At 42.5% G+C, this 25,318-nt stretch overlaps 1 protein-coding gene across 2 annotated transcripts; it reads left to right on the top strand.

The window, feature by feature from the left end:
• The first annotated feature begins 14,830 nt into the window (after positions 1-14,830).
• On the top strand, positions 14,831-24,943 carry LOC111958693 (trithorax group protein osa). Of its 2 annotated transcripts, none has more exons than XM_070437364.1 (9): positions 14,831-14,944; positions 15,202-15,258; positions 16,118-16,468; positions 17,187-17,453; positions 19,362-19,649; positions 20,069-20,173; positions 20,338-20,396; positions 20,501-22,426; positions 23,740-24,943. In XM_070437364.1, exons 1-9 carry the CDS (start codon positions 14,920-14,922, stop codon positions 23,764-23,766), a joined length of 3,105 nt encoding a protein of 1,034 aa, XP_070293465.1. In that variant the 5' UTR covers positions 14,831-14,919; the 3' UTR covers positions 23,767-24,943. The 2 variants fall into 2 exon arrangements, with proteins under 2 accessions (XP_070293465.1, XP_023835710.1); XM_023979942.1 differs by having other exon boundaries at positions 23,737-24,943.
• Positions 24,944-25,318: the final 375 nt, after the last annotated feature.

The following is a 25,318-nucleotide window of genomic DNA, read 5'->3' as shown; positions in this document are numbered from 1 at the left end:
TCTTTCCCTCGATCCTGACTAGTCTCCCAGTCACTGAAAAACATCCCCATAGCATGATTCTGCCACCACCATGCTTCACCGTAGGGATGATGCCAGGTTTCCTCCGGACGTGACGCTTGGCATTCAGGCCAAAGAGTTTGTCTTGGTTTGATCAGACCAGAGAATCTTGTTTCTGTGCCTTTTGGTAAACTCCAAGTGCCTTTTACTGAGGAGTGGCTTCCATCTGGCCACTCTACCACAAAGGCCCGATTGGTGGAGTGCTGCAGAGATGGTTGTCCTTCTGGAAGGTTCTCCCATCTCCACAGAGGAACTCTAGAGCTATATCAGACTATCGGGTTCATGGTCACCTCCCTGACCAAGGCCCTTCTCCCCTAATTGCTCAGTTTGGTCGGGGTGGCCAGCTTTAGGAAGAGTCTTGGTGGTTCCAAACTTCTTCCATTTAAGAATGATGGAGGCCACTGTGTTCTTGGGGACCTTCAATGCTGCAGAAATGTTTTGGTACCCTTCCCCAGATCTGATCCTCGACACAACTCTTTTTTTTTATCTGACATGCACGGTCAACTATGAGACCTTTTATATAGACAGGCCTTTCCAAATTATGTCCAATCAATTGAATTTACCACAGGTGGACTCCAATCAAGTTGTAAAAACATCTCAAGGATGATCAATGGAAACAGGATGCACCTGAGCTCAATTTCGAGTCTCATAGCAACAGGTCTGAATACTTATGTAAATTTGCAAACATTTCAAAAAACCTGTTTTTGCTTTGTCATTATGGGGTATTGTGTGTAGATTGCTGAGGATTTTTTCTGTATTTAATCGATTTTAGAATAAGTCTGTAATGAGGGTTAGGGAGTAATGGATTACATGTGCAAAAACCGGTAACTGTAATCCATTACATTACCAGCAAAAATATTGTAATCAGATTACCGATACTTTTAAAATGCTAGATGATTACTTTTACATTTAGAAAGGATGTTTTCGCAATAAAATATTTGACACTTTTCTGTTTTCTCAATGACATTCAAATCAGCATTGAAAAATGGTGCAAGTTTATGTTTGTTCCACCTGAACGAGTCTGATCAGAAGTCAGAGACCAATATGATGTTACATCAAATGTGTTTGATGGATCCCGGGAAAAGAGCAGAAATGGGCTTTTGTAGGCTACAGTCCAAGCTATGTCTTCCAATGGTGCGACTGCTGTCGGCATCCAAAGATTATCCAATTTGAATAAACGCTTGGAGGTAAAGTTGACAGTAGTGGTGTAGTCTACGGCGATACGGATATCACTTATTATTGATATCTACATAGCGCATTGATGGGAATCACACTGCTGCTCTCTCACTTAGCTATTTGCGCCTTGTGGATGGCTGTTCACAAATCTAAATGTGTATTTGAACCCAATAATGGTTGAATTGAAGAAGTTTAAACTGCCTATCAATCATTGTTTTTGAAACCAGTGGACAGCCAGTGAAAAATGCGCTCTTACAATAGCTGAATAGTGCGGATACAAACCTATGGAATAAAAGTGGGGCTTTTATTGCTCAGTCTAATTCATGCTGATAAAAACTAAAATATCCATAGGCCTAATGTACACATGCTCAAACTCGCACACTTTTGATATACTTAAAGGGGCATTCTGTAGTTGCTTCATCCATTCTTGGATTTATAAATTATACATACAGTACCATTCAAAAGTTTGGACACACCTACTCATTCAAAGGTATTTTTTTATTTTGACTTGTTTCTACATTGTAGAATAATCGTGAAGACATCAACACAATGACATAACAAATAAGGAATAATGTAGTAACCAAAAAAGTGTTAAACAAATCAAAATAGATTTTAGATTTTAGATTCTTCAAAGTAGCCACCCTTTGCCTAGATGAAAGCTTTGCACAATCTTGACAAAGCATGCCATTCCATGAGCGCAGCATTTATTTTTCAACTCGAATCAATGAGCCAAATCAGTCCTCCATGACAACAAAATCATAAACAACAGAGTAGGGCTGGCTAATAAGTCCTTCGTTTTGGGGTCATGCTCAGGTTAAACAATTTGGCTAAACTATACCTCCATATTTCCAAGTCCTATTCTTGAAGATCAAGGGGTATAACATTTACTGGAATGACTGGAATTCTGATAGACTTTGGTTTTTAATGTGAAGATATAATTTAATGGTATTATTATATGTAGTAGAAAGCGATGGGTTAGAAGAAGCCTACATACCCAACCCATAAAGTAAAATTTAGCATACATATATGGCCAGCTATATAAACTTTAACATTGATTTATCCTGCAATAGATGTTGTTCAATTGGTGACATACATTTTTGTCTTCTTCTAATGTCTCTTAAGGGGAAAGTAATCTAAAAGTAACGGAATGTAATCAGATTACGTTGTTGAGTTTGGGTAATCCAAAAGTTACGTTACTGATTACAATTCTGGACAGGTAACTTGTAACTGTAACGGATTAGATGTAGAAAGTAACTTACCCAACCCTGTCTGTAATGTAGCAAAATCTGGAAAAAGTCAAGGGTTCTGAAAACTTTCCGAAGGCACAGTAGATGAGAAAAAATAGGTTGGAAAGCAAAAGGAGAAAGAGCAAAGGATGAGTATTCTACTCACAAGAGAATGTATCCACAGCAGTAGCTGCTCTTCCGTCTCTTAACTCTCATGAATCGCTATCAAAATATGCAAACCTTTCATGACATTTTTTTACCTTCTCTGTACGGTTCTGTACTACTGTACAATGAGACACGGAGTCTATTTCTGTGGCGGCTTCCTATATTACATAATACTGTATCCAAATTCCAGGTAACAACATAACGTGCTCAGTTGGCTAGTTGAACCAGTTCTTCCCTTTTCACAATCCAGTATGGCAGGATCTAGGGGAGTAACAGGAAGTAACTCCTACTGTACAGTATCTCCCTTGTTCCAGCGTGTACTCCTGACTGAATAGTCATACATTTTAATTAATATTTGTATGGATACTATGCCAGGCACACAAATGTCCTTCAAAAAGGAAACAATTCCAGACTTGGATGAAACAGTATTTTCAAGACACTCGCTGTTTTCAATTGTCATTCCTACATTAATTGCCAGTGTTGTAAAGTACTTAAGTAAAAATACTTGAAAGTACTACTTGAGTAGGTTTTTGGGGTATCTGTACTTTATTTAAAAAAAATAAAAAATAAACGTTTTACTTCACTACATTCCCAAGGGAAATAGTTAACTTTCTACTCCATGCATTTTCCCTGACACCCAAAAGTACTCGTTACATTTCGAATGCTTAGCAGGGCAGGAACATGGTCCAATTCACATACTTATCAAGAGAACATCCCTACTGACATCCCTACTGACAGACTCACTAAACACACATGCTTCTCTATCTGTGTAAAAAAGAAAAGAAAATGGTGCCATCTGATTTGCTTAACATAAGGAATTAGAAATGACATACTTTTGATACTTAAGTATATATTAGTGATTACATTTACTTTTGATACTTAAGTATATTTAAAACCAAATACTTTTAGACTTTTACTCAAGTAGTATTCTACTGGTTGACTTTCACTTTTACTTGAGTTATTTTCTATGACGGAATCATTACTTTTACTCAAGGATGACGATAGGGTACTTTTTTTGTTGTTGTTGCAGGAAAGATATCGAAGTTCATACATCAGTCAACATCAATGCTGAATAGAGTGCAGAGACCCAAGTCACATTCAGAACAACAGCATCCCTTCAAATACATAGAGATCCACTCACACACAAGTATCTATCTATTATCAAAGACGTTCAGACACCTAAGTAAGGAGCCACGTTACCCTCGGTCCTACTGAGCCCATGTCCATGCCCGCGGACAAGCAGACACACATCCACCAGCCTAGACAAATGTCCATTTCCATACTCACCTCCATGTGCACGCATATCCAAATGCATCCATAAGACATTGACAAATAATGGTAGGGTGGGTCCAAGACGTGACACCGGCTATAAACGATCAACTTTAGGAACACTTTAATACGGATCCCCCCCTCCCCCTTTGCCCTCAGAACAGCCATAATTCGTTCGGGCATGGACTAGAAGGTGTCGAAAGTGTTCCAAAAGGATGCTGGCCCACGTTGACTCCAATGCTTCCCTTAGTTGTGTCAAGTCGGCTGGATGTCCTTTGGGTGGTGGACCATTTTTGATACACGGGAAAAACTCTCTTCAAGTGCTGGTGTCGTCTGTTGTGTTGTAGCCCTGGAGAATGAAAACAGAACAGTTCTTTAGAATATCAGTCAAGCAAATACTGTATGTATTGCACCTGGACAGATGATCAGATGAAGGTGGTAATTATTTTAGGGTTTGAAATGAATGTTAACACTACCACTCTTTCTGTTATTTTCAGTATTCATTTCATTAAACATCACCACCACACCACAGGATGGTAAGACATTTTGAATATGGTCCCTATTGTATGTGCATGTAGAGAATATTGCCACAAAGAGAGAGAGGTCAATACTGATATTCACTGTTATAGTCCACCTCAACAGCAGGGGCATGGATACACTTTGTTGCCACTCTGATTGTTTACATGTAAACAGAGGAAGACAATTAACATATAATATAACCTGACAAGTTATTCTTATTTTTTTCCCGAATTTACCTTTTCTTTTGACTTAATTAATTGTAACATCATCAGTTACCCGTACGGATTACATACACACAATGTGAACCCATTCTGGATAATCAAAGGAAATGTACGCCATTTCCTAAAGACACTAAACACCACCTTTGTCTTGATGCTGATCTTCCGAAGCCTTTGAAGAAAGGACATCTCCTTGCTCTCCTCAGTTGTCCCTGGTTTGGCTGTCGGGAGGCTAGGATTGGCGACGGCCTCAACCCTGGAACCACTGGATCGCTCACCCTGGTTGGGATCATGTTTCTTCTCCTGTGGAATCTTTTTGAGTGCAAGAACTGGGTTAGTACAATAAACAGTTGCTTTACAGCTCTCATTGATGGAAGAGAGGTACGATTCACCAGTCGGCCTCGCATCAGGAATCAGGAGCCCAGAAGTCTGAGGCAGAGTTTCTGCCAATTCTTTGGCCATCACTCGCGTGAAGAGATTGACTACTCCTTGGCAGATCTTGGAGAGAGGCTTAGAACACCCTGAGCTGAGCTGGCCTGTATGTGAAGAAGAAGCGGGTGGTCAGACTCACAATGGCTCTCACAAAGGTAGAGCAGAAGGCCACATCAGTATCTCCTAGTGGAGGAAGGAGGTCTTTGAGCAAGTGCTCTAGAAGGGATTTAAGATATTTGATTTGGATCTCTTTTAGTCCTCATTTGGACTAATCTTAAATATTTCTTAAATAGTCCTTAAATATTAAAATACAATTTATAATACGAACACATTTTCACATATAACACACTGTTACAAACAGACATAATATACTAACATATTGACCAGATAAATACTCTAACAGTCTATAAAGATAGATTGATTCTTCATCTACCATAGTCCAGCACAACTTTCCTATGTATTATATTTAAATGGCTTTAAAGTATTGTTTCAATGTATATATTGAAAGGTTTCTGGTTTGCTCCGTTAAATTATTCATTTCTTTATTGCTCGAAATTGAAATGTTACTTAGCCTATTTCTCTTTTCTGTCTGGATAACACATAGATGGTGGACAATCTATTCCTAGTATTTACTGAATGTCTGTCTCTTACCAACTGAATACCATTGTGAATAGAGTTTGGCAGTTTTAAATGGTGCATATTATGAAATAACATAAGCATGCTTTTTTCAATTATCTTGTTGATTGATGACCAACCAAGAGCATTGAGATTGACTACAGCAGAAGAACCATATGTCCACCTTAAAACAATCCTTGCTGCTTTGTTCTGTTCAATCTGCAGCCTCCTAATTTCACTTGCTAATGCATTTCCCCAGACCACAGAACAGTAGTTCACCTGACGCTCAATTAATGATTGTGTTATTTGCTTAAGAATCTTTCCTGGTAAATATTTAGCTATCCTCCTGATCATGCATGCTGTTTAAATATTTATTTTACATAGATGAGTTATTTGAGACGACCATGATAAGCAGTTGTCTAGCTGCACCCCTAGTAGTTTGGTTTTTGCCACTTCCTCAATTTGTACTCCCCCCATACTTCATTGTATCCCATGCTGTGTTGGCCTTTTCCTAGTGGAACAGACCAACATAACTTTGGTTTTCTTGGTGTTTAAAACAAGTTTGTTCCAGGAAACCCACTCCCTGATATTCTCCAAATCTCCTTGTAAAGCTTGCTGCACTTGTTGAACCGATTGTCTTGCTGTATAAATTGTAGTATTATCTGCAAATATAGTAGCTTGAGTTTCAGATAAGGTATAAGGAAGGTCATTGGTATATATTAAATAAAGAAGTGGCCCAAGGCAGCTGCCCTGCGGTATTCCACAGTTAAACACGAGGGGAAGAAACTGAACCATTGTTATAGGTGGACTGTTTCCTGTCAGTTAGATATGACTGTACCCAATTCAATGCTACCTCCTTAAAACCATAATGCATTAATTTTGTCAAAATTATTTCATGATCCACTAAATCAAATGCTGCACTAAAATCAAAAAATAGTACACCAACAAACCTGCCATTATCCATAGCATTGAGCCACTGGTCAGTCATGTCAACCAATGCAGTGGTAATGGAATGATTGGCTGTAATCGGATCATTCTTTTCCATGTACTCCCATATTTGTCTACTCACAATACCCTTCAATATCTTACTGAGTGAAGGGAGTAGACTAATTGATTGACTATTGTTGACTATTATTCGCTCCTATGGCCTATTTATTGCCTACCTCCTCATGCCTTTTGCACACATTGTATATAGATTCTCTTTTTTTTTCTTTTTTTTCTACTATGTTATTGACTTGTTTATTGTTTACTCCATGTGTAACTCTGTGTTGTTGTCTGTTCACACTGCTATGCTTTATCTTGGCCAGGTCGCAGTTGCAAATGAGAACTTGTTCTCAACTAGCCTACCTGGTTAAATAAAGGTGAAATAAAAATAAATAAATAAAAAAATTGGCAGGAGTAATGGGTTCTTTGCTGTCTTTCAGGAATAGGACACAGTTTAGCATGCTTCCATACATTTGCAAACATCGCCTTTTCCAGTGACCAATTTAATATGTATTTTAGTGGAGCTGCAATCTGGGGAGCACCATAGCGAAGTAAAAAATTGTCCATGTAGATTTACCATTGGGTAATGATTTCAATAGGTTTAACACTTCCTCTACTGACACCATTTGTAGACTAAAAGAGCAGGTCTTGTTGCTCATAATATGATCATCAATCCATTGGACAGTAGCTTGTTTGGAAGAATGTGTGTTTACATTATTGCTCAGTAAATACATTTTCTTTGTAAAAAATATCTGCAAAATGATTGGCAATATCAGCTGGTTTTCTTATTGTTCTCCCGCCACACTAGATGGGCATGATGAGATAGATGTACCAAGTAAGCCCTTAACTGTATTCCATACCTCTTAAGAATCATTTTTACAATCAATAAAAGCATTGTTGTAAAATAACGTTTTTTTCTTACGATTCAATTTAACTGCTTAATTACGTAATGTTCTATAATTCTGTTAATCAATTTCTAGTTCTGTTTTGGCTGCTAAGACTTTTGCCATATTTATTTGATAAAAGCCTCACCCAGTTCATCATCAATCCATGGAGATGGCCGAGCCCCAACAGTACTCTTTCTTACTGGGGCATGATGGTCCATTACCTCAGTGAGCAAATCAATAAAACATTCTGTAGCGTGATTTAAATCATCCTCTAGATAAATCAGCTCCCAAGGTACAGCAGCCAAATCATTTTGAAATAGCTCATGATTAAATGTTAAATTTTTTATCTTGACCACAATCCTTGGGGGTTTCTTTGGAACCTCAGTGTTCATGGTTATGGTCACAATATTATGGTCTGTCCAGCCCACTGGTATTGATCTAGCTTTAAGCATTGCAATGGTATATTACAGAAGATCAGATCAATGCATGTGTCTGAACGATGACCCAACCTACTTGATGATCTAGTAGTATCATTAACCATTTGTTTCAAACCACAGTTCTCGGCATATCTCATCAATTTAGTTCTATTCCAATTATTATGATCCTTCCAATTTATATTAAAATCACCCAAGATAAATACATCTCTGTTGCTATCTGTGGCCTGGTCAAACCCAGTACATAATTCATCCAGATAGGACACCTTAGAGCTAGGAGGTCTATACACACATCCTACCAACATGGGTGCCTGGTGAGGCAGATGTACTTGAGCCCATAGTGCCTCTATTTGACATACATTAAGGTCACCCCTCCTCTTAAAAGGTATATGATTCTGAATGTACAGTGCTACACCTCCACCATTCCTATTCCTGTCCCTTCTCAGTAGACTATATCCATGAATGTTCATTTGTCCATCATTTACAGATGCATCTAAATGCGTTTCGGTCAAAGCCAAAATATGAATATTATTTATGTTGACCAAGTTAAAAACCTCATGTATTTTGTTAGGAAGGCTACATACATTAACCTGAGCTATATGCAGCCCTTTCCTTGTCAAGTGGAGATCAATAGAGCATGTATTCATTATAGTGGAGATCAATAGAGCATGTATTCGTTATAGTGGAGATCAATAGAGCATGTATTCGTTATAGTTGAAGTTGTCATGATACACTACAACACACAAACTCAGATTTGAACATTAAATTAAAATAGCCAGGGAGTTACTCTAGAGTCCTGATACAGTTGCCAGTTGATGTAAAGTCTATCCATCACCATGGAGACTCGTTGATTCAGGCAACGCTTTTCCTTCATGATGGGATACATTTTTTACTCCTTTCATTGATCTCGGTGGGGAAGTGATCCTTCATTCCAAAATCAGTGTTTCTGAGTTCTCTGCCCCTGCTCTTCGTCATTTCCTTTTGCTTAAATTTGTCAAAACATGCAATAATAGCCCGTGGCCTATTCCCAGAGGCCTTACCCATTCTATGGAGAAAGTGACATTACGCGCAACATCAGTGGGCAGTTTCAGTTGAGTTGACATAAAGTCTCGGACAGTGTCCTCACAGCCTCTGCTGTTGTCATTCTCCGGTATCCCTGAAAATATTAGATTGTCCCGCATTGATCGACATTGTACATCAAGCAAGGTTTCTTTAAGTTGTTTGTTCTCCCCTCGCACCACCTCCACCTTGCCATGAATAGAGTCTACAGTACCTTTCAGCTCTGTGTTCTTTTTCCTTTGATCATCACTCAGACATTGGCTGAATTCTAGACTGGCACCTAATGCATTGATGTCCTCTCGTATATATTCAAGATATCAAGTTTGGCAAGCCTTTCATTGATGGATTTGAACAAGTCAACATCCATATCAGTAAACCTCTCCCCATTCTCCACGATTTGGGTTTGTTGGTTGTCCTTAACAATGCTTGAATCCTCTGAAACCAGCGACATGTTTCTTCGAGTTCGTAAGTATCTCTCGACAATGAATCGCTCAAGCTCTTCAATGGATTCTGAATCATCCAGCGTGTTTGCAGGCAGAAAAAAACAAAAAGAACAAAACAACGTTAACTTAGCTAGCGTCTAGTCAGACTGCTCTGTGAAGGCATAGACTATCTCTCTGCCGATGGCTCCCTCTGGAGCTCACCTATCTGCCTCCTGCTCAGGAGAGCAGAATCAGACTTAGATCTGCAGGCCACTGAAGACACTGGGATGCTGTTCTGCAGAAGAAAGCTGCAGATCTGCTCCACCAGGTGGTCTATGAATGGCCGGCGGATGCCTGTGGAGAGAAGGGCCTGAAGCTTTCACTCAGCTGAAGCTGCATCCTCCCATGCTGCCAACATACTACCCTGGTGACCTTATCTAACACTTCTGACTGGGAGACAAGGCTGGTTGTGCCACTTCTAGCTCTTTTCTATAGTGCTTTAATGTCCCGACGGGTTCTGTCCGTGAGGGAGGGTGTTCCCTTAGATGTGGGAAAATCAGTGATACTTGCAGGTGAGGAGGTGCTCTGGATAGCTTTCAGCTCCTTGTCCAGGCTCTCTCTACTCATTGTGCATTCAAAAGGTCCAACACTAGCTTTCTCTGGCTTAACTGTGAGGCTAGTAATGGGGGATGTTGGCTGGTCGTATGGGATTATGGGCTTGGTGGAAGAGGTGCAACTCAGGATAGATTTATCCTGGTCTTCAACACTCTCTGAGCCCACTGTGTGATCAGACACACATCTTGTCTCATTCAGATGTAACACAGGGGTGTTGTTCAGTGGTGCTGTGATGTATATCTCAACAGAGGCATCATTGTTGAACACCGTTCCAACGCTGCAGAACATGGAACCCAAACCACTGTTTGTGAGCAGGGAATGATCTGAATCCCTGACTTAGTCTGAGATCAATAGTGTTAATGGGAAGGATGAACTTGTCCACCTTGACCCTCACATTGTTATAAAAGCTAGCAGCAGCAGAGCAGAACCAACCCTTGGGGAACTTGGGCCTGGTCTGGAGGTCAATGAGTTTTAGGAAGGAACAAGACCGGTCTCTGAGATCACAGCCTCAATCTGGTCAGCACTGACAAGTTTTGGGACAGATTTCTTAAGCCTTTGCAGGTAATGGATAAACATTCCAATAAGTCTGACTCCTCTCCATGTTGAACGGACAGTGCAGCTGACAGAGTATGACTCTGGTCACTAATAAATAAATTGGACTCTGTAGATGAACTAATGAGCATCTCGGTTACTGCACTCACAGCCTTAGCCTGAAACTTACAGTGATGCGACATAATAGGGAGACACAAGAGGACCCAGTTCTAGCACTAATAGTGATATCATCAGAGTCCATCACCGATCTCACAGGGTACAAAGAAGGTATACCAGAGGAAGATTAATCATTCATGTGGGACAACAGATTGTTCACAAATATACTGCCGGTTTCAGATTTTATTGCTCCCAAAGTAGACTCTGTTGCATTCTCTGTTAGGAATGAGAAGACCAAAATGCTAATAACCTCGTGTCTAGGTGGAGTTGGTATGCGTCCTCTGCATTGGTAGACAGGGAATGAGAACTGCAGAGTTTCTCACAAAGGGACAATGCCCTTAATTGGGTCTCTGAAAGTTTCTCATTCTCGCTGAATAGAAGTATATCATTCAAATAAACCATGGCAATGTCAACATGGTTCAAGTTATCCTGAAGCTGGTCAGGTGTGGCTGGGGCTTCTCGAATTGGAAAAGTCCAAATCCAAGTCTTTATCTACAGTCTCAACCATTTCTGACACTTCTGCTGTCAAGTATGGGAAACTGACAACATTTGGTGTTCGGAGTGTCACGGGGCACTGATCTCGGTGGCCAGTAAAGCTTGTTGAGGATCGGACAAGGATCCCACTGACGGGACAAATGGCCATGGTCAACATCTTTGCTGATGCCTGTTGTGCAGCATGTTGGTCAACTTGTCTTCCTGTCTTACTCACCACATTTTTACCACATTCGCCTTATTGTGCCTTTTGGTGGAAGATCTAGCCATGAGACGGGGGAAACTTGTTAAACTGTCAAACTTTAATTGGCTTGCTTTCAGCTTGTCTCCTGTCATGCTTCGACCATGGGACTACACTATATATACAAAAGTATGTGGAAACCCCTTCAAATTAGTGGATTTGGCTATTTCAGCCACACCCGTTGCTGACAGGTGTATAAAATCGAGCCCACAGCCATGCAATATCATTGGCAGTAGAATGGCCTTACTGAAGAGCTCAGTGACTTTCAACATGGCACCGTCATAGGATGCCACCTTTCCAACAAGTCAGTTTGTCAAATTTCTGCCCTGGTAGAGCTGCCTCGGTCAACTGTAAGTGCTGTTATTGTGAAATGGAAACGTCTAGGAGCAACAGCGGCCCAGCCGCGAAGTGGTAGGCCACAGAAGCTCACAGAACGGGATCTCCAAGTGCTGAAGCGTGTAGCGCGTAAAAATCATCTGTCCTCGGTTACAACACTCACTAGTTCCAAACTACCTCTCAAAGCAACGTCAGCACAAGAACTGTTCGTCGGGAGCTTCATGAAATGGGTTTCCATGGCCGGAAATGGGAAATGCGTTCTCTGGAGTGTTGAATCATGCTTCACCATCTGGCTGTCCGACGGAAAAATATGGGTTTGGCGAATGCCAGGAAAACGCTACCAGCCCAAATGCATAGTACCAACTATGTCTAGGGCACAGAGCCCTGACCTCAACCTGACCTGCTGAATGGAAGCAAGTACCTGCAGCAATGTTCCAACGTCTAGTTGAAAGCCTTCCCAGAAGAGTGTAGGCTGTTATATCAGCAAATGGGGGACCAACTCCATATTAATGCCCATGATTTTGGAATGAGACGTTCAACGTCCACATACTTTTGATCATGTAGTGTATGTCCAGGGAGCTGGGCAGGGACTACTGCCACTAACTGAGCAGCTATCTGGGCATTTCACGGGCTCCCGAGTGGTGCAGCGGTCTAAGGCACTGCATCTCAGTGCTAGAGGCGTCAATACAGACCCTGGTTTGATTCCAGGCTGTATCACAACCAACCGTGATTTGGAGTCCCATATGGCGGCGCACAATTGTCCCAGCATCGCCCGGGTTAGGGTTTGGACCGGGTAGGCCGTCATTGTAATTAAGAATTTGTTCTTAACTGACTTGCCTAGTTAAATAAAATGTAAAAAATAAAATGAAAATTGCCGTTGGGACTTCTAGCTGTGTTGAGCTAAGCCCATTAAGGTTGGCCAGGGTCTGTTGTATATGGTCCTGCATAAAATCATTGATATGCTTCACCACAGAGGAGGTAGCATCAAGACCCTACTACTACAGAGGGATGTCTACATGATCCCCTGTGTAAAAACACGGACCCCTAGTGGTCTGAATATTGACGTTTTTATGAACAGTCGGCTAAATGGTACATTTTCTTTCCACAGTTTATCAGCTTGCTCTTATGATGTTCCCTTTGTCATAGATGTTGGTGTTGGCGCTACAGGTGCCAGCGGGATGCAAATGTAATAAGTATGGCATTAGTGTTCTTGATTTCAGCAAGCACGCCAACTAACCCATATGCCTATGGCAACCCTATTATTACCATCAGTACCATTACTACTGAAGTCATCAACACTACCCCTACTAGGGATAATAGTAGGCCTACAAGCTTTTTTTATACACCCACTACATCTTATTTCACAACCATAAATAATTCAAGACGCGCAAGCATACATTTTCTTTATGAAATTACATTTTCTAGTTGCCTCAGTCTAGAGGGCTCGATGTCAGGTTAAACCATATATGGATGTGCATGTCACCCGCTGTCCCTGTCCCTCTGTCTCGGTGTCCATGCTTTGGATGTTAGAGATTGTCTCCATTTCTTCAATATCTTCAACACATTTGCCATGGGCTGGGGAGGCATTTTTGCAGTTAAAAAGAAAATTTTCAGAAATTCAACACATTTTGATGACTTACGCTGTGTTAATACGATATCTGAGTGAGAGTGACTAACAAAATCAATGGAGGCCCGCTGGAGTTCAGGGCCCCTGGGCACGTGCCCTGCATGCCCGATCGGTAATTTCGACATGATTACTAGAAGTTTAGATAACAGTTTTTTTTTTTAAATAAAAAAATAAGTTACAGTGGTCTGGACCTCTGTGTCCTATGTAGCTATGGGCCAAGAAGTTATGTATCTACTACCAGTAGACAGGTTCAGAAAGAATGCACAGAAACAATAAGTAAGACATGGCTACTAGGCCTAATCAAGAGATCAATTCTTTAATTTATTCAGGAAGAATACCTTGTCACTTTGCTGTGTTAAATTCACTGATGCACATATAAAAGTAATAATGCTTTATGTTACGCCCTTGCTTTGGCTTCATTGGGATACGTACATGTGCGTGCTCTTTTTACTGCCGGGTATTTTCCTCTTCGAGCTCTCACTTATAGTGTTTGTTAATTAATGTATCTTTCTCAAGGAACTACAATGCATTTACACCATAGGTCAACATACTGTATAGCCTAGTTCCACCAAGTAACAGAAAAACAAAGAAAAAAATGCCCTTTGTACTTTAGTTCACTTTATAATTTCTCTGGATGTTTTTAAATAGCTGGGATTGATAGAACTGAAGCTTTTTATACAATGTATGTTTTTATTTTATTTATAATTTTGAGCTTTAATAGTTAAATACATTTTCCACACGGCCTACATTACAAGGCTACAATATGCGTTTGCGAGTTTGATCATTCCCTGTCTCTGCTATAGGGCAGCACTTGCACATTCGTATTTTCACAATCAAATCACCTCAAAAGAAATTCAGCTCCCCACATTTATAAGTGGACCATGTGTAAAGTATTCAACACAGGTACAACTTGCTCTTGAATTATACTTTTTTTTAGGTTTTGCCACAAGTATTCCCACAAGTGTCAACTGAGACAGGACAGCAGGATATGGTTGGGATTTTGAATGGAAACTAACTGGTGTGTGTTCACTTCAATTGTCATCGGCTACTAATGTTTGTAGCTGGTGTGCCTTAATGAACAAACCCAGTATGGATTGCGTGCTCTCTTGACCCATAGGCTCACAATGCTGCTTTCAAGTAATTGAGGTGAACGATCCCTTTAAGAGGACAGGTGTGTCTCCAAGACAAGGGTGTATTCACTAGGAACCAAACAGAAGAAAAGGGGTGAAACAGGGATGGACCTATCTGAATTCGTCCAATAAGAAACTCTTGTTTTTATTGCACAACATTTTCCGTTGCAAGAGGTTTTACTAAGGTGTGGACTAATGAATACACCGGCGGAGACAGGTGAGCATGGAGAAAACACTAAGTGAAACCTTTCACACATAAACAAACTGGTTTTGCCAAAAGTCTGCTTATGGCTTTTACAAATGAAACATGAGAGAAGAGAGAAAAGTCTGTCGTAAGTGTTGACATTGAAAATCTTTCAAGACATGTTTAGAATTAAGTGAAAGTCAATTTTTTCAAAATAGATTAACCCTATGTACTCTGTCTGGTTTAGAATGCTAGCACGCTAAGCTACTAGCTTGTCCTATTTGTGTTTTCAGAAGAACACAGCCTGGGTTTCTTTCTTTCTGTGTTTTATTAAGTCTTAAACAGACACATTTCATTCACTTTCATTTAGTTGTGATTTGAGTCTGAGTCAAAAATCCTCCACAGGCTTTCCTGACTATGTGATGAACTTACACCTGCTTCCTGTAGTTCTGTCATTGGCAGGTAAGGCATCTCTCCTCCCTCAATTTTCTGACAGGGGCTTCAATGTTGACTTAATTGAGTACCCAAAACTACAGCAGACCAAAAGGGTGTGCCTGTGGAAAGAATGCTGATGTGTGTGTTTTTAGAATGTGGGAGAGGTTGGAGCAGTAGCTCTACATTTTTGGGAAATTCCAAGGTGACAGAAACAGTGACTCCTCCCCAGCTCGGCTGCATTCTTAGTCTGTGTGTTCTATCGCATAAATGAAAAATAAAGTCACACACTCATCTCTCCTTGTGAATTTATTCAACCAACGTTTTGGCTTAACAACCTTTATCAGGGTGTGTGATATTTTACCACACAATGTCCAATGGCTTATCAGCTCTTCTATGACTGTTTCCCAAATGGCACCCTTTTCCCCACATAGTGCACTGCTTTTGACCAGAGCCCTATGTAGTGGTCTACAAAGGGAACAGAATGCCATTTGCGACACAGCCTCGGAGTCATACTTTTTCTATCCCGTATCCACCTCTACTTTAAAAGTGTGCTGTTGTTTTACTTCAAATGATCAATGAGGGAACCTCGGTGCAATTCATCTAAATTTTTGTCCTTCTCAATTCTCAATTTTTTGTCCTGCACACCTTGTAAAGTCAATCCACCATGACTGATCAGGAGCATATTGATTTGATTTAGTATAATTCATCTGCTGAAGACTTTTGGGGCCTTTTTAAATGCTCGTAAAGTGTTTGGATAATTCCCCTCAAACACTCTCATACTAGTGTTATAACCTGTCATAATCACTGTAACGAAGTAAGCAATTAAGCAGGTAAATAAGGGATAATCATTGTATTCCTTTCTTCTCCCCCCTTTCCTACCTTCCAGTCATCCTATCTGTCACTCTCTCCCAGGATCTGGTCTCAATCCAGTTTAAGTCAGATCCAGTCCTGGTGCAGACTGGCACCGATGCGGTCTTCACGGTGGTCACAGTGTCCCAGGTGTTTTCCATCACATGGGGATACCCAGGTGGGGTGACCCCCCTGGGGCTGTGGGTGGGGGGCAGTGCGGTGCTCAACACTGTGACCCAGTACCAGGGCAGGGTCACCATCACAGCCACCCAGCTCCGTATCAGCAGTGCCCAGCTGGGAGACGCGGGGAACTACACAGTGAAGGTGGACCCCTCGCCCACCACGGGCCTGGCCCAAAACTCAAGGTTCATACAGCTCAGGGTATTCGGTAAGGAGGGAGGAAAGAAAGTGGAATGGAAGGAGGGATGTAGTGAGTGATGTAATGAGGGAGGAAAGGAAGGAGGGATGTAGTGAGGGAGAGAAAGGAGAATGGGAGGGAGAATTACAGAAGTGAATAGCAGTGGTGGAAAATCGAGAATGAAGTGTAATGTGATTATAGCCACTTGTTTGCCCAGACCTGTTAGTGTTTGTTATTACTGTTATTTTTAGTCACAGATAGCACTTCTTTCTTTATATTCTCAGTCCAGGCCTAGTGCTTATTGGCATCTTGAAAGCCACTTTTGCCATCTGCCCCTTTATTTCCATCTGCTCTCATGTCTGGATGTTGTTTCTTCTCTTAATCCTCCATTATTTTCATTAAACAAAATTAGTTTAGGCAGAAAACACTAAGCGTCCCTCTATTTTTCAGCATATTTTGAAGCTTGAATTGAATCCCCCTCTGTCTGTGATCACACTGTGAAAGCCCAATAATGGCTCATTCAAAAGCTCTCCCTGTGTGTATCTCCCAATCAGTCTACTACTCCAGTATTCACTAGCCTTGTCCAAGAATAGTGTGTGGCATGATAATGACTATAGGAGTTGACAATTACCATAGGAGTTGGCATGACCATAAGAGTTGTCAATGACCATAGGAGTTATCAAGACAACACTAACAGATTTGGGACCAGTCTATAATATCCCTTGCTTATCTTCTCTCCCCACCCTAGATGCAGTGGATGGCGTGTCTATGTTTGTGCCATCAGTGGCTCTGGAGGGGGGCAATGTGTCTGTGCGCTGTACCTGGACCAAGGGGACAGAGACCAGTGTGATGTGGGGTAAAGGGGGCTCTGTTCTCACCTCGAACTCCAGGGTCACTATCAAAGGGGGCGACCTGGTGATCAACCCAGCCAGGAGGGAAGACGCCGGGGTCTACACCTGCACCGTCGCTAACCTTGTCAGTGCTCAGACCGCCTCAAAGACCATCACAGTTTACTGTGAGTCATTGCATGCCCAGCTGCTAATGCTAATAAGACTGCCACACAGTGAGCAGGGCCAGTGAACAGGGCCGGATTACCGACTTGGCATGCAGGGGTAATCCAGGGGTAATTAGGTAGCATATGAACACTTGATAGTTGAAGTCATGGCAAAATGTGTAGGATTGTAATTAACCGTAAATGAGCTTTAAAACTGCAACATTTTCTCTCAGCCTCATAATGGCAAAATGTGTAGAATAGCATGAGATTAGCTATATAACTGCACCATTTTCTCTAAACCTCACCCCGCTGCTGGCTTGCCTCTGAAGCTAAGAAGGGTTGGTCCTGGTCAGTCCTGGTCAGTCCCTGGATTGGAGACCAGATGCGGCTGGAAGTGGTGTTGGAGTGCCAGTAGGAGGCACTCTTTCCTCTGGTAAAAATAAATATACTGAACAAAAATTTAAAAGCAACCTGCAACAATTTCAACAATTTTACTGAGTTACAGTTCATATAAGGTAATCAGTCAATTGAAATTAATTCATTAGGCCCTAATCTATGGTTTTCACATGACTGGGCACGGGTGCAGCCATGTGTGGGCCTGAGAGGGCATAGGCCTACCCACTGGAGAGTCAGGCCCAGCCAATCAGAATTCATTTTCCCCCACAAAAGTTCATTATTACAGACAGAAATACTCCTCAGTTTCATCAGCTGTCTGTGTGGCTGGTGTCAGATGATCCCACAGGTGAAGTAGCTGGATGTGGAGGTCCTGGGCTGGCGTGGTTACACGTGGTCTACAGTTGTGAGGCCAGTTGGATGTACTGCCAAATACTCTAAAACAACATTGGAAGCGGCTTATGGTAGAGAAATGAACATCAAATTCTCTGGCAATAGTTCTGGTGGACATTCCTGCAGTCTGCATGCCAATTGCATGCTCCCTCAAAACTTGAGACATCTGTGGAATTGTGTTGTGTGACAAAACTGCATATTTTACAGTGGCCTTTTATTGTCTCCATCAGAAAGTGTACCTGTGTGATGATCAGCTTCTTGATATGCCACACCTGTCGGGTGAATGGATTATTTTGGCAAAGGAGACATGTTCACTTACAGGGATGTAACAAATTTGTGCTTAACATTTTAGAGAAATAAGGTGATTGTGCAAATGGGAAAATTCAGCGATTTAAAAAAAATGTATTTATAAATTTTATTTCAGCTAATGAAACATGGGACAAACACTTTACATGTTGCGTTTATATTTTTGTTCAGTATAATAATAGCTCATTGCCCCGGGGCAGTGATTGGGGACATTGCCCTGTGTAGGGTGCCGTCTTTCGGATGGGACGTTAAACGGGTGTTCTGACTCTCTGTGGTCACAGAGTAGCATGAGGTTAGCTATAAGACTGCACAGTTTTGTCTCTGCCCCATGGCAAAATGTGTAGAATTGCAGGGAAAACTGTGGCCCCAGATGCAGTGGTCCGGCTCTGACTGTGAGTAACTATCTAGTGTCCAGGGTTCTGTTAATTAGGGCACTTTTGAGAAGTCAGAGTTGTCTTTCCTTGTTATAGTCTGTTTTATTCTGTTTGGTGCCTAATGTACATGACCCAGCAGCTAAAATGCTAATAATATGAGCTAGTTGTTAAACTACATTACACCAAGTAATGTAACTACCAGTTAGCCACATAAGTGCATTACTAAATAGGCTACAGGGCTAATTCGCATTAGCAATAATAGCACTACTCATAAAGCCTCGCGAGCCGCCTGATACCGCATAAGCTTCCGGTATCATGCAACTCGCGAAGCTACTAGTCATACCCAACCCCAGTAATATTGTCCCCATTCATTTTGAGGTGAAACTTTACTGTAATAGTCTGTGCGCCACAGGATTTGTCTTTGAGTCTGTCTGTTGATGTTCCTTCCCCCCTCCGCCTCCAGATGGTCCCGACACCCCCGTGCTGAGCAATGATTCTCCGGTAGACTGTTTGGGAGGAGCGGATGCAGTGCTAGGCCAGACAATCCGTCTCACCTGCGTGTCCGACTCCCTGCCCCCCGCCACTTTCTCCTGGCAATACAACAATGAACCCGTGGCGTCTGGACAACCAGACAGTGGCGTGTTCAGCCTCCAGACCTTCTCCACCAACCAGAGTGGCCAATACAAGTGCGTGGCTAGCAACGCCATCACGGGCGCCACGTCGGAGCAGGGAACGGACCTGGCCATCGTAGGTGAGTTATGCGGGACGAACACTGGCCTTGACCACTGCCGTGACTCATTTTGGTGACAGTTCGTTTTGGACGGCGCAGCGGCGTCCATCTTTGAGTGAAGAGAGGGGAACATTTTGGCACAGCCTAGCTCATCAGCGAAAGATTGATTAATCCAAATGCTCTCGCAATGGGAATCTAACTCTTTTTCTATGACTTTCAGCTGTCTTCACTGATCTTCCCTTTATTTCCACCACTCGTTCTCTCTCACCTCTCTTCCCCTGCCATCACTTCATCATTCTCTTTCTGAAACCTCGTTTCATTATTTTCTATTTGTCTGTCTGGGCTCCGTGTCTCAGACTCATTATCATTATTAATTATCCCCCTGCTCATCACTTTTTCTGTCTCGGGCCTCATCCCTCCCCCTTCCCGCTCTCTCTCAGGCACATGCCTCAGTGCAGGGGCAGTCGCGGGCATAGTGATTGGCTGTGTGGTCGCTCTGATCTTAATCATCATAGCCATCGTACTACTGGTGCGCTGGAGGAGAGGTGAGTCTGTCTCTTATACACATCTAGATGTGTATAAGAGACAGGTGTAGCCATGGAAGTAAGGCCTCTTTGTAAGCATTCACATTGACCTGTGTATACTATGCTCATGTAAACATACGTTTCTATGTTTGAATACAGTATGTGACAATGTTGCTTTATTGCAGTTGACCGAAGACTGAAGGAGGCCACAGGACAAAAGAGAAACCCAGAACTCATGCTTACAGTAAGACACTCATCTTTTCCCCAAAATATTACGATTCTGAAAGCACTTTATTTAATCAATTAACCCATTTCTTTCTTCCTCTTCTCTTTCTCCCTCTTTTTCAGCCCCCAGAGCCCCCTCCACCTGGTACCCGGACTTTAGGCAGAGGCCAGCACTCTGTCCCACCCGATGGCCGCGAAAACACACACACACCGCCACGCGACACTAACACACTTCAACACAATGGCCATGCCAACAGCAATGGGTTCCCACACAATGCCCAACATCCGAATGCCAATTCATTTCCACAAGATGGCACCACGCAGGACCACAACACTTTCACACACACTGCTGCACCTCAGAATGCCAACACACTCAACACCCTCCCACAGATGACTCAAAACCACCCGAACAATCCAAACATTCTCATACAAGCGGGTTCTACTCAGGTTGGTGTTAACCTTACCACACTGCCACACGACCAGCAAAATATCAACGCACAGCTACCCACGGTTCACGTCCATCTCAATTCCTATCCAACTAATGGTCAACAACCCAACCAACAGTCACAGCAACAATTTACAAGCCCACAGGACAGTACAATGCAGCGGAGCGCCATCAATGTAGCCAACGGTGCTAGTGCTCTTCAAGTTCAAAATAACAACCCACAAACGTTCACACAGACTGGACAGTCATACACCAATCCCAGGATGCAAATTGGCTCGTCATATCCTGGTGATCCTTCACAGGTTGACCACAGTAACTTAGACACTGGTCCTCAAGTCTCTACTGGTCCTGTTCCTACTGGTTACACACACGGTGGTCAAAGTCATACTCTCCAGCGAAACGCCAACACACAGGCCTGCCAGAGGGACCAGGCTACTGATACCCAGCCTAGACACATCGACCCAGCAGCGGGCAGTTCTGTGCCACGTGATGCCAGTCATGCCACACCAAGTGCCAGCTCACACCACCAACAAATGCCTTGGAACCGTCTGAGGGGCACCCCAGGGTACCCCAACAACTCCCCCAGAAGGGTACAGACTTCCCCCGACAGCAGCTACACCTCTGATAGCACAGAGTCTCCGTCCCAGGCTGGACGATTTCAACCACACACCCGAAGGAGTGGGCCAGGAGCACAGATCCAGAGCCCTACACCCAGGAAGGCTGCACCGACGGCGGGCAGACAGGCCCAGAACCTCCCCCACACTCATGGGACGAACAATCCGCCTGGGGCTCCAAGCCACACACAGTCGCATATCAGTCCCCATGTACACGATACACCAAGGCAGAGAGCCCGGCAGGATGTCAGAGCTCAGTCCCAGATCACAGCTCAGACTGCTTCTCAAAGCCAGACTGGCCCCAGGCAACAAAATGCCTCACACAGCCACCACAACCCCCAGCCGCAACAACAGGGACCAGGCGCTCCACAGGGACTAATAACCAACATGCCCCGAGGCCCCACACTCGACACTCAAACTCTAACAAATCCAAATCACATCCCACAGACACAAACCAGGATTCAGTATGGTAGGGGAAACAAACCTATGATACCGCAGCCCACACAAGACCAGAGACAGACAGCAACACAAGGTTGGGGTGCAATATCTCAGCCTGTTACACAGAACCCCAGTAGCCTCACTCAGACGGCCCTGGAGATGCACACACTGACGACCCCTAACCCTTTTCACAACCGTAACCACCAGACACAGGCTGCCCTGCTCAACACCCAAGCCCGAGGCCGTAACCCTGGGCACCAGCGGCCCCCCACGCCCCCTCCCGTGATCCCTCTGGCTCAGTTCCAGACTATTCCCAGAGAACGCACACAGCACCAGTCTCCAAACCGGGGCCCCACTGGCCCTCTCAGGCCCCCAGTCAACGTACACACCACACAGAGACATCCCAACGCCCACCCGGCCCACAGACATCCCGGCGCTGCCATGCCGGCCAACCTGCACTCAGGAAATGGCCACCACGTGCACGCTGATAACACACACAGGCACGGCCAACGTACTCAACATGCCCACAGGAACACTGCCCACCCACGCCAGGTAAGTAAACACCAAAGTAGTGTTTGATATCAGAGCCAACCGTTCCCATATGTTTGATAAATGTTGATTAGCCATTTCAGGTTTCATTAATCGCCACATGGCTCTCTGTCTCAGATGTGTGATCATTATGTCTGTCTCATTATGTCATTCTCTGTGTACTTAGTTTCTTTGGTTTCCCCACCTCTCATTCTCACTGACAGTTAGTCAGCATCCCAAATGAAACTCTATTAAGTTTATTTATTTAACTAGGCAAGTCAGTTAAGATCAAATTCTTATTTACAACGACGGCCTACCGGGAAACAGTGGTAGTTTAGTTCAGGGTCAGAATGACAAGTTTTGACCTTGTCAGCTCGGGGAGTCGATCCAGCAACCTTTACGGTTACTGGCCCAACGCTCTAACTACTAGGCTACCTGCCGCCCCTATAATGTGTGTATAATATGTGTGTCACGGGTAGAGTTGCAAAACTACTGGTAATTTACTCAAGTTACTGTAATCTGTGATTTTGGTAATTAACAGGCCTTCTTTGGTTATTTATACATGAATAACTTTTAATAAGGATTTATTCATATATAGTATTTCTTTTTTTATATCTGTGTCCATATTGCCCATGAGTTTCTAGTGAATAGACCATATGGTACAAGAGAAAATGGCCAAATTCATGAGAAAAGCATGTAATCAACTATGGCATTATTTTCAATTAACTCTGCAACTCTTCCAACTATTTACTTTTTTCACCAGTTTGGCGCCAACACATTAACAACAAAGACATATTGACACGGTCACATAAATATATAAAGGATATTTCATGCTGAAACCCTCATAACAATGGTATTCACTAAGTTGATGGTTTATATTTAGGATAACGTTTTACAGCTTTGTAATTTCTTTAGATTAAAAAAAAATCTTATTTGATTATTTTAAATATTTTACATGTGATGAGGCCACGCAGAGATAATTAGACGCCTGTGAACATGTGAAGTACCCAAAAGAGCCTCTAGATGTCTTGTGATAAATTCCATAAAATCATTGAAACTTCAAAAGTTTCCAGTTATATACCCTCCCTTTGCAACCCTAGTCACAGGGAAGCTTGCCAACCAGCTTTTATAGTGGGGCCTGCACTTTCTGTTGAGTGACTGGTATCTTTCTACTGGAGTAATGACAATAGTATTTGGCAGGGATACATCCAGGCTAGCTTGGCTTGGTGTTTGTCTGTCTATACCGTACCAGTGTTTCAGTGTCAGAATTGTGTCAGTGGCTATGTTGAACACGACTTGTATATAATTAAGGTCTTGTTCTTTCTCTCTGACAGCAGACCCACCAAGGGAGGCCTAGACACTGAGAGATGCCAACGGACACACACACACCAGCAACTGACAAGAGGAGAAACACAAGTATGGATGACTATGGGAGCCCTACTCTAAAGCAATGGAGACCAAGCAAAAACACATGTATGCACGTGCACACACATACACACACCCACTCACACTCTATCACACACACTTCCCGCAGTCGACTCCCCGTGCCTGTCAAGTGTATGTTATCTGTTGATTTTCAACAGTACCAACAATGAGTCACTGGAAAGCACACACTGGTGTGTTCTTTCTGAAGCACCATATAACCAAATAGTAGGAATGAGAAAAGGGCCTTATTGATGGCGAGACTCTCCAGGCCGTGTGTACGTGGCCTCTCCCATTCAGAGTGTTCAGAGAGAGAATGAGGCACTGCCACAACAATGAGGACTAGTTTCCATTCATATCTGTGTGTGTGTTGCTCCTTGTGACTAGAATAAACAGTCAAAAGGAAAGGAAAAGAGAACCCTTGCTGGATGGATTCCAATTGATTGAATGGACTTGGCCCCTGGGAACTACTGTGTGAAAATTCTGAAGGAGAAAAAACCTCTGCGACATGCTTTATTTAATATTTCCATGGAAGTATTTGTGCGGTGACTTTCTGTTTACAGATGCTTCTCTTGACACCACTCAATTAAGGGGATTTGCCTCGGCGCCTGGGCTTCGGAAGCAATGCTCAACTAACTATGAAGGAGACCCCACAAATAGATGGGCCGCTTATTAATTAAGCGCTTTTATGCGACTTAAATGACTCGGAAAATAATAGCGCCCATGCGTGGAGGAGATCAGCACAAAGAAGCTGCTGAGCTGCGACATTTTCCCCGACTAAGCATAGCAAAACAATTTGCTCTGATACTACAATGTTCTTTTGTGTGGGGGATTGGCATATTAAAAGTGATCTCTTTTGGAAGGAATCTTAGTTTTCTTTCGAAAACAAAATGTGTATTTAATGTTTTTATTTTTCTGTTACGTGGTAAATATGTTGGTACTGCCATTGCGATATGTGTCTTTGTGACTCAGGGAGGCTGTTTTATACTAAAATATATGTTCCATTAAAATACAGAAAAGAGGATAAATAAGGTTTTTAAAGATTAGGGGTCTCCATTGAACATGCTTTTCAAGACCAGTATGTTTTATTGATGATAATAAAGTATTTTGATTGCCCCACGTGGTGTCTTGTGACTGTCGATCATTGGGAGGAGTTTATTTACAGGAAAATACTGTATGTCAGTGACATATGACATTAATTTTGATATAATGTTACCTACTGGTATCATCTTAACTGATTTTGAAATTATCTTGGCATTCTGATCATCTTCAGCTGTTACAAATATTCCCAGAATATTGTATTTACTAAACAGTTTTTAAGTTGAAGAATCTGCGCTGTAAAAAGGTCCATTCTTAATTACAGCACCAGAGTTGCCAGATGAATACTGCAATTTTGCTTTACAGCAGAGATTTCCCTTACTGTGAAACCTATTACAGTATTCCTGCTGTAGATTTGGACACATGATTCCATGGCAGAATTTATTGGATGAGTCA

The sequence above is a fragment of the Salvelinus sp. IW2-2015 genome, linkage group LG35 (genome assembly GCF_002910315.2).
Source record: "Salvelinus sp. IW2-2015 linkage group LG35, ASM291031v2, whole genome shotgun sequence".
In the NCBI taxonomy this organism is placed as follows: domain Eukaryota; kingdom Metazoa; phylum Chordata; class Actinopteri; order Salmoniformes; family Salmonidae; genus Salvelinus; species Salvelinus sp. IW2-2015.
This window is presented reverse-complemented; position numbering and strand designations above follow the sequence as displayed.

Bases quoted from the DNA above. Each gene is read 5' to 3' on its own strand.
- LOC111958693 (XM_023979942.1), top strand. From the start codon at position 14,920: ATGAGAGAAGAGAGAAAAGTCTGTC. The intron at 20,397-20,500 runs GTAAGACACTCA...CCTCTTTTTCAG, and splicing joins ACCCAGAACTCATGCTTACA to CCCCCAGAGCCCCCTCCACC. The intron at 22,427-23,736 runs GTAAGTAAACAC...TCTCTCTGACAG, and splicing joins ACACTGCCCACCCACGCCAG to CAGACCCACCAAGGGAGGCC.